Source organism: Pseudochaenichthys georgianus, chromosome 21 (genome assembly GCF_902827115.2).
Source record: "Pseudochaenichthys georgianus chromosome 21, fPseGeo1.2, whole genome shotgun sequence".
NCBI classification, from domain to species: domain Eukaryota; kingdom Metazoa; phylum Chordata; class Actinopteri; order Perciformes; family Channichthyidae; genus Pseudochaenichthys; species Pseudochaenichthys georgianus.
Window position 1 is genome coordinate 3,160,878 of NC_047523.1, and position 10,341 is coordinate 3,171,218.

Genomic DNA, 10,341 nt, shown 5'->3' on the forward strand with positions numbered 1-10,341 from the left:
TTTTTTTCAAAGGGGGTACATGATTGAAAAAAGTTTGAGAATCACTGATCTACATGATGTAATGAACACGTGAACAGGATTGGGAAAGAGAATGAGGTCATGAAAAAGCCGTTAAAATACCGTTAAAATCAAGTGGCGTGGCCAGTTTCATCAGTGCAATGTCGTAGTCCAGTCCTTTAGGCCTGTAGCGAGCGTGGTATATGATCTGCTCCACAGACAGAGACTGCGCGCCATGCACCGGCTGCTCCGTCAGACCCACATGGACCGCCCACATGGAGGGGTCTGCAAACCTGATAATTGTAATAATCAATATTAACTCAGTATACGTGAGGGACTCTGAGAAATACAATCCCACAAGCTACAGTTGTATCTTATGTCACTCTCATGGCTCTCCTTCTGAATCCGGCTAATCACAAGTCACATGTTTAGAGAAACAAGTTGTATTGCTCTCACAACTTGAACTAAGCACTAGAGTCTGTGCTATGTTGATGTCTCAGTAATGCAGAACACTTCACTATAGAAAGGCTCTCTTTAAATGGTGCCGAAGGAGAAATGTCTGCCTGTCTATAGCGACAGGTAGATATTTCTTCTTAGGCCTAATGATAGCCTGGTTGAGCTATATCACATAACACCATCTTATTTTACAAAAAGGGAAGTTTAACTGTTCATACAATTGAGTTATGGCGCGTTTCCACTGCAGCCCTCGCTCGGCCTCGCTCGGTTGGGTTAGGCCTTATTAGGCCCGGCTCACTTTAATGCTGCGTTTCCATTACAGTTTAGGAACTGGGGCAGTAACTATAGTAACGCAGTGTAGGCGGAGCCGTGACGTCATCTTCAATGAGCGCCCCAAAAAACAACACAGCCGTTAGCTCTTAGCACTCAGAGCTCACAGCTCTTCATATCTGTTCAGAAACTAGACAAACGTTAAACAAGTACAAACCACAGACTGCCTGTGTCATGGCAAATACAGTCGCTGCTTTATTTATGTCTGTATAGGCCGTTGCTGTGAGTGTGGACGGTCGGAGCATATACAACGTTAGCTTAGCCAAACTACATTTAGAAAACACGCATTTTAAAAGGGTTTTTCGCCTGCCGTCTGTCTGCAGACTTGTCAAAGCATTAATTCATGGTTTTTACTAACCGGTATCAGTATGTTGTTACTTCGGCATCATTTTGAAACGTGTATTATAATTAAATCACGGTCAAATATGTTCATCTTGTTGTAGTTGTAGCCCCCTTGCCAGCGATCCTCTCTCTAGTTTAGCATACTCAGCCCGACTCAGCCTGCTTGTTCCTAGCCCTAGAACCACGATTTAGTCGGGCCAGAAAAAAGGTGAAAAAGTAGCCCCGGGCCAAAACTAGGCCAAGTGGAAACGCAACCAAAAACGGGCCCCGCACGGCTCGGCACGCTTAAAGCGAGCTACCCGCTGCAGTGGAAACGCGCCATTAGAATCATCTTTTGTGTCCCTGACAAAATGCAAAGGAAGTGGTGCTTTTCAACAATGAGTGGTGTCTACAGTCTTCCTCTAAACAATGCTCTCTCCTCCTGTCTCAACCAACTCGCTCCAATAAAAACCAAGTAGGCCTATGTCTCTTTCACTCACTCACTGTACCCCTGGTACACGATCATCTCCGTTACCTCAAAACAAAAGGGCACCAGCTCGAAAGACATGCTAAACGAACTGGTCTCACTATCCACAAAGACATTTATAGACTGCACCAACAGCAGTACAAAGATGCCCTCAACAGTGCACGCTCCTTCCACTACTCCTCTGTAGTACAATCTGGCAGCAATAACCCAAAGTCCCTTTTTTCAACTATTAACAAGCTCCTCAACACCATGAACTCCTTCACCACCTCAAAGTGTGAATCCTTCCTCTCATTCCTCCAAAGCAAAATTGAAATAATACACAGCAACATAGCCAACTCCTCCATCTCGTCCACCACCCATCCTTTTCCGGAACCTGCCTACCCTCCTCCTTCCAGGCACCCTTTTACAGCCTTCAGACAAATTACCTCACTGGACATAGTTGCCCAAGTCACCGGCATGAATACCTCAACTTCCATCCTGGACCCCATGCCCTCCACCCTTGTCAAGGCCTGCCTCCCCCAACTCACTCATCTTATCACCACAGTCATTAACTCCTCTCTGTCCACTGGACTCGTCCCCCCTGATCTGAAACTCGCTGCTGTCACTCCCATGCTCAAAAAACCTGGTCTCAACCCTGATTCCCTCAATAACTACCGGCCCATCTCTAACCTCCCATTCCTGTAAAAAATTCTGGAGCGAACTGTTGCCTCCCAACTAAAATCCCATCTGGACTGCAATAACCTTCATGAACCTTTTCAATCTGGTTTCCGTACTCGCCACAGCATAGAATCTTCCCTACTCAAGGTGACCAATGACACTCTCCTCTCTGCTGACTCTGGTTCCCTCTCAATTCTCATTCTCCTTGACCTAACAGCCGCATTTGACACGATCAACCATTCCATCCTCATCAACTGCCTCCAGTCTTCCATTGGCATTACCGGTACTGCCCTCTCCTGGTTTAAATCCTATCTCTCTGACAGACATCAATTCATCTCCATTAACAACTCCAAATCCCCCACAGCCCCCGTCAATCATGGCGTCCCTCAGGGTTCTGTACTTGGTCCCCTTCTGTTCATCATCTACATCCTCCCAATTGGACAAATCCTCCGTCAACACCAACTCCAGTTCCACTGTTATTCTGATGACACGCAGCTCTACCTCTCAACAAAATCAATTTCTCCAACCACACACTCCCAGCTCAGCACCTGCCTCACTGACTTTAAAATGTGGATGCAAAACTATTTTCTAAAACGTAACTGTGACAAATCGGAACTTATAATCATTGGCCCAAACTCACTTACCCGCTCAACCCAAGATTTTTCTCTTACCATCGATGGCTCCATTGTCAACCCCTCCACTCACACCTGTAACCTTGGCATCATCCTTGACCCCACCCTCACTTTCCTCCCTCACGTCAACCAGGTCACAAAAAACGCATTCTTCCATTTAAAGAACATTGCCCGCATTAGACCGTCCCTCTCATCGACAGCTGCTGAAACTTTGATCCATGCCTTTATAACATCCCGACTAGATTACTGCAACAGCGTACTTTTTGGATCACCTGCATTCACACTAAAACAACTTCAATATGTTCAAAACTCAGCTGCCCGCTTGCTCATCTCCACCCGACGCTCCGACCTCATCACCCCTATCCTCCATGACCCCATCAAACACTGCATTGACTTTAAAATATTACTTTTCACTTTCAAAGCCCTCAACAACCTTGCCCCCCCCCCTACCTCTGTGACCTCATCCAACGACACAACCCCACCCGTCGCCTCAGGTTTGCTGAAGCTAACCTACTGCAGCCCATCAGGACAAAGCTCCGGACCTGGGGTGACAGGGCCTTCGCAGCAGCCTCCCCCACACTCTGGAACCCCCTCCCCAGCCACGTCAGATCCGCCAACACTCTCACATCATTCAAACAATCCCTCAAAACTCACCTTTTCACTCTTGCCTTCAACTCCTAATCAACTAACCCCTTGCCCTTATTCCTCCTAGCTTAGCACTTTCTACTTTTGTTGTTATTTTTATTTTACTTGCTTGTAAGCGCTTTGAGCACCAGGAAAAGCGCTTTATAAATGTAATGTATTATTATTATTATTATTATTATTATTAAAGGCTGCATACAACAACAACCCTACCAATACTCCTGATAAATCCTAATTGCACATTAATAACAGAAGTTGACTCAGATGAGCATATCAATATTTGTTTCAGTTTCTCTCATGTCGGGTCTGACAGCTGGAAAGCCAGTAATCTTAGTTTAGTGAGGTGTTGGAAAGAAAATTGGAAATAGGGTTTTAACAAATATGACATGTCCATCAATACACTCTTTTTCAGATTCAGTGACCACTACAGAGAATACGGGGATTTCACCAGTTTTAATCAGCTGGTATACACAGAGTATTACCAGAGGAACTTGCCTTACTAAATACCTCCTCTGATGGTTTCACTCAATACCATTCCATATGCAGCTTGTCTGTAAGCGTGTGACTCACCCGTACACACAGTGTGCCGCAGTCAGCACCCAGCGGGATGTGATGATGGAGCCTCCACACAGGTGTTCACTGACGAAGTGGAGGCTGACCTGCCAGGGGAACTGCCCCGGCCTGGAGATGTTCCCCCCCACGATACGGGTGTTGTACTGGGGCCTGGATCCGCACTCTGGGTGAATATGTAGAGGGTCAAAGGTCAGCTTGTGCACCTCTAAGGCATCACTTGTTATTCACACACACTGGATTTATACCATGTGCACTGAGACCGTTTATCAACACTTGTGCCTCACTAGAGGGGCATCTTTGGCTTTTTTAGTTGTTGGTCATTTTGGTTGAGTTTATGCATTTGGCAAGGTGTGTCAAGGTTATGATTTATTTTTATTTTGGAAAGTTTAACCTCAGCTCCCATGGTAAGTCTAGAATAAAATGGGTATCTCAGATACAGACAGTAAGAGCAGGGCAGCTCGTGGCAGAGGCAGTATAGGCAAATGCTAAAGGTACATCCATCTGTGGGGGGTGCTGCAAATCGGGGGGTTGAATTTTCTTTTGAAATGTTTAACTTTTACTATTTCCTTACTTATACTATTAATACAAATGATTATGTGGTACAAGCACATTTTGTGTGGGTGAGTGGGTTTTTGTTAGCATCTGGTGCTAGCTAGCTGCGCTAATGGATATGAGAAGCCTTTTCTACAATAAGGTGGAGAGTTCTCTCCTGTGAGACTGACGCCGGGATTCCACCAGGTGCGTCTGCCCCACCGGGCGCGTTTCAGAAGCAGAGCGTCTTGCGTGCCGGCTCGCAGTTTTTGTTGATTTGGGCATATTTCCTGTACTTCTACAAGAAAGTAAGGCTACTTTGTACAGACAAAGTTAATAATAATTGTAATAATCCAGTTATAAACAACATGAATCAAAGATATAGAACACACACTAGGGATGTTTTAAGATTCACCGATTTGCATCGGTGCACCGGCATAAACGTTCAAGATGCGAGTGCACCGGTTGAAAGAGTGCACATCGGCTACAGTTTGGGTTGAACTCACGATGCATCGATTGTAGTGTCTTTGCATCTGTAAAAAAACGATTCATTGAAGTAGTACAAGGAACTTAGCGACGCACATAAAGAGGTGACATGGGGTCTGCGGGGTCTCCTCCTACTTGAAAGACTACGGTGGGACAGGGTCTGCAAATTAGTTTATTTGGGGGATGGGCCGAATGCTGTTACCGGTCCACTTCCCGGCCTCTGCAACGGCCCGCGTTGCGTCGAAAAATAGACTTCAATCCTATTTAGAGCGGAGCCCAGCGGCGAGACGCTTCTGGGCCGCTTCTGAGCTGTAACGCGGCGTGTCTGGTGGAATAGCACCCATTGACAAGAGTGGCCTCAGCGATCCTTGCGGACGAGGCGGCTGCAGACGGACCCGTTGGAATCTAGGGGTAAAGGCCCTGACAAACCTACCTGATTTTGGGAGTCAGAGGCCGTCAGAGGCAGTCGGGCATTCGCGGCGCCCTACTCAGGTTGGTGTGTCCCGCATCGTCGTTGCTTACGGCACATTTTCACACCTCCCGCGGCCGATTCAACATGTTGAATCAGCCAAAGAACGTCGGCCAAAGAAATCACTCGATTGGCTGTTGCCTCTTTTGAATGACGAATACACACTACCGCTGCCTGCTGGTAAGGACAGTTATTGCCACTCGTCGACTGAAGTCTTTGCGGTGTGTTCGTAGGCGGCTGGCGTAGGCGGCTGGCGTAAGCGGGCGGCGTAAGCGGGCGGCGTAAGCGGGCGGCGTAGGCGGGCGGCATAGCCGACGCAGGCGACGTAGCAGACGTAAAAGTCAGGACGCCTTCGGTACGCGTTCTTTGCAAGGCCGGATTAACCATATGGGCAACATGGGCAAGTGTCCAGAGGCCCTTGAGCAAAGAGGGCCCTCAGTGACAAGATTAAAAAAGAAATTTTTTTTTTTCGGGCACAACCTCACTCATCATACATTCTTTTAAATGACACTCACTCTTCGCCATAAATAACACAGCTTTTCCATAGGGTCAAATTACTGTAGGTCTCTGTACTGTAGGTCTCACTATGTATGCGCTCAACTTTATTACTACGCGGCGGTGTATAGCCGAATCACAGCCATACCCTTGAGCAACCACACAATTTCACTACATATTTTACTTTTGTTACTCTCGATGTTTGTGACAAATAGAACTCCTCGTGCCAGCCAGCCAGCCAGCCAGCCAGCCAGTCATATTTTGGCATTAAGTGGGGTGCTGTTCTGAGGTTTTGATTGATATTACCTAGGTCTTTTTGAGCCATACACTGTCTTGAGATCTTATCCATTGTATCTTTGTCTTGTGATTTTTGACTGAAAGGGCAAAAGGCTAGACCTACTTTGGTTGAACTATGTGGCTGCGTCCCTGCTTTTGACAAATAGGTGTGCGATTTGACATGCCAGATTGACTGAAAATTCTAAATATTGGTCATGTTGGTAGGATTGGGTAGGCGTGGTGTCACTTGTTGGTACGTGGGTTGGGGGTGGGGGGCATGAGTGTCCACAGTACATGTATAATACTAATGTGTACTTGTAAAAGCGCCTCGATGACCTCGAGGCGTGAAGATGGACGGTGTGACGCAGTGCGCTGTGCAATGATCATCAGATCAAGGTGAAACCCGCCGCCGGTGTGTCCTTGGGCAAGACACTTCACCTGAACTTGCTCCTGTGGGTACAGTGACCATTGCATGTATACAACGTGTATCTGTAAAGCGCTTTGAGCACTGGAAAAAGCGCTATAATAAATGCAAGGAATTATTATTATTATTAAAGGTGGGGTAGGTAAGTTTGCTCGAGATACGCTTTTTGTTATATGGAATATGGAATGCTCTTAACATCCCGATAGCAATGAATATCTGAAGTGCTTTGACAAAAAATCCATACAAACATGTCATCTGTGGAAGCTGTAGTACTGTAAAAAGCACGACCAATCATCTGAGCCGGCCCGGCTAAAGTAACTGGATGGCCTACCTGCCTGTCAGCCTTCCATCTGTGCACAAACTTATCTCGTGCCCTCATTCACGTGCGCGTTCGTGTGTGTTGGAGGAGGGGCTCTGTAAGGAAGTGGCAGATTTCTTCCGGCTGTGTATTTTCAAATTCTAGCGCACTCGAGCTGGTTTCTCCAAAATGACCTACCCCACCTTTAAATTGTTTAACTGTGAAGTGTTATACAATTGTACTGTACTCTGGAGAGTTTTTTAAGGTAGTACTAGTAGAGAGAACCAAATATGTAAAGCACTTTTTTGTTAATTTATGATTTGCTGCATATAAGGAATAAAACCAAATCCTCTGTCGTACCATATTGAAGTATCATTATTTTGCATCGTGTTGAATCGCATCGTATCGCCCCGAATCGCATAATGTTGAATCAAATCGTATCGAACTGTATCGCAACAGGGGTGAATCGTATCGCCTGGTGTTTCAAATGTATCGTTAAAGTATCATATCGTTGGCAACGTATCGAGATGCGCATCGCATCGGCCTCAGTGATGGAGATGCACATCCCTAACACTAGGGTTAAAAAATTCCGGGAATTTTCAAAGATGGAAACTTTCCACGGGAATTAACGGGAATTTATGGGAATAAACTGGGAATTTTCAAAATGGAAGGTTGGCTCTTCATAGGGAACTTAAATATAGTTGGGGAAAGTACATTTTAGCATAATCTTGACTAAAACAAACAGATGCCATTCAAGTACACTTGAATATCCATGCCATAGCACACTGCTTACTGCATGGCTATTGAGACCACACAAAGGTTCGCAACAGGCTCACAAATGTGAGAGTGGAAAAACTGGTTGACATTCGGGCAAACCTAAGGCTCTTTGAGCCGGACACAGAGCCATCCTCAACAAGGCTGGACAGTGACACTGAAGAAGAAGAAGAAGAAGAAGAAGAAGAAGAAGAAGAAGAAGAAGAAGAAGAAGAAGAATAAGAAGAAGAAGAAGAAGAAGAAGAAGAAGAAGAAGAAGAAGAAGAAGAAGAAGAAGAAGAAGAAGAAGAAGAAGAAGAAGAAGAAGAAGAAGAAGAAGAGGAAGGGTGTGATGTTGATGAGGCCCAGGAAGAGCCCGTTGACTGAAAGGGTTTAGCAAAAATGCAGAGGATCACTTGAAGGAAGATTTGCATGTTTAATGGCACTTTGTGGAGGGAGAAGGGCTCTTTTCATTTAACATTTTGAATGGGACTTTTGGATGGGGGGTGCATTTTTTAATGAGTGGGGTTGGGGGGGATGAGTATCATTTAACTCAACATTACTGTTTTTGTTCTTCAATGAAACAAATAATTGTTCAATCAAATAATTAAAACTTGTTCTATTCTACTTAAAAAAATTAAAATAAAAATCATTTGAAATGTCATGTTTTTTTGTTTAATTTTGCATCGAATATTTCCAATATTCCCCAGCTTAAAAAAATTACCAGAAGCTTTAAGCCCATTTGCAACCCTACCTAACACACACACATTGACTAGAGTGGCTGTGGTTGCTGCGCACGGCGCGGCACAGGCGGTACGCAGCGCAGACGGACCCGGTGGAATCCACTAACTACAGCTCAGACTGAGAGGCTCTGATAACTACAGCTCAGACTGAGAGGCTCTGATAACTACAGTTCAGACTGAGAGGCTCTGATAACTACAGCTCACACTGAGAGGCTCTGATAACTACAGCTCACACTGAGAGGCTCTGATAACTACAGCTCAGACTGAGAGGCTCTGATAACTACAGTTCAGACTGAGAGGCTCTGATAACTACAGCTCACACTGAGAGGCTCTGATAACTACAGCTCACACTGAGAGGCTCTGATAACTACAGCTCAGATTGAGAGGCTCTGATAACTACAGCTCACAATGAGAGACTCTGATAACTACAGCTCAGATTGAGAGGCTCTGATAACTACAGCTCACAATGAGAGACTCTGATAACTACAGCTCAGTCTGAGAGGCTCTGATAACCACAGCTCAGTCTGAGAGGCTCTGATAACCACAGCTCACAATGAGAGGCTCTGATAACTACAGCTCACACTGAGAGGCTCTGATAACTACAGCTCAGATTGAGAGGCTCTGATAACTACAGCTCACAATGAGAGACTCTGATAACTACAGCTCAGATTGAGAGGCTCTGATAACTACAGCTCACAATGAGAGACTCTGATAACTACAGCTCAGTCTGAGAGGCTCTGATAACCACAGCTCAGTCTGAGAGGCTCTGATAACCACAGCTCACAATGAGAGGCTCTGATAACTACAGCTCACAATGAGAGACTCTGATAACTACAGCTCACACTGAGAGGCTCTGATAACTACAGTTCAGACTGAGAGGCTCTGATAACTACAGCTCACACTGAGAGGCTCTGATAACTACAGCTCACACTGAGAGGCTCTGATAACTACAGCTCAGACTGAGAGGCTCTGATAACTACAGTTCAGACTGAGAGGCTCTGATAACTACAGCTCACACTGAGAGGCTCTGATAACTACAGCTCACACTGAGAGGCTCTGATAACTACAGCTCAGATTGAGAGGCTCTGATAACTACAGCTCACAATGAGAGACTCTGATAACTACAGCTCAGATTGAGAGGCTCTGATAACTACAGCTCACAATGAGAGACTCTGATAACTACAGCTCAGTCTGAGAGGCTCTGATAACCACAGCTCAGTCTGAGAGGCTCTGATAACCACAGCTCACAATGAGAGGCTCTGATAACTACAGCTCACACTGAGAGGCTCTGATAACTACAGCTCAGATTGAGAGGCTCTGATAACTACAGCTCACAATGAGAGACTCTGATAACTACAGCTCAGATTGAGAGGCTCTGATAACTACAGCTCACAATGAGAGACTCTGATAACTACAGCTCAGTCTGAGAGGCTCTGATAACCACAGCTCAGTCTGAGAGGCTCTGATAACCACAGCTCACAATGAGAGGCTCTGATAACTACAGCTCACAATGAGAGACTCTGATAACTACAGCTCAGACTGAGAGACTCTGATAACTACAGCTCAGTCTGAGAGGCTCTGATAACCACAGCTCAGTCTGAGAGGCTCTGATAACCACAGCTCACAATGAGAGGCTCTGATAACTACAGCTCACACTGAGAGGCTCTGATAACTACAGCTCAGACTGAGAGACTCTGATAACTACAGCTCAGTCTGAGAGGCTCTGATAACTACAGCTCAGACTGAGAGGCTCTGATAACTACAGCTCACA

General features: G+C 45.7%; 1 protein-coding gene across 1 annotated transcript in view; it reads right to left on the bottom strand.

Annotated features, from left to right (window-relative positions):
- Window positions 1-10,341, bottom strand: part of tmprss3a (transmembrane serine protease 3a) — a 29,281-nt gene that overhangs the window by 10,417 nt on the left and 8,523 nt on the right. Inside the window, exons 10-11 of the mRNA XM_034110334.1 lie at window positions 4,093-4,258; window positions 121-290 (exon numbers count right to left, since the gene is read on the bottom strand). Coding sequence (XP_033966225.1) covers window positions 121-290; window positions 4,093-4,258 — 336 coding nt within the window. The remainder of the gene's footprint in view (window positions 1-120; window positions 291-4,092; window positions 4,259-10,341) is intronic.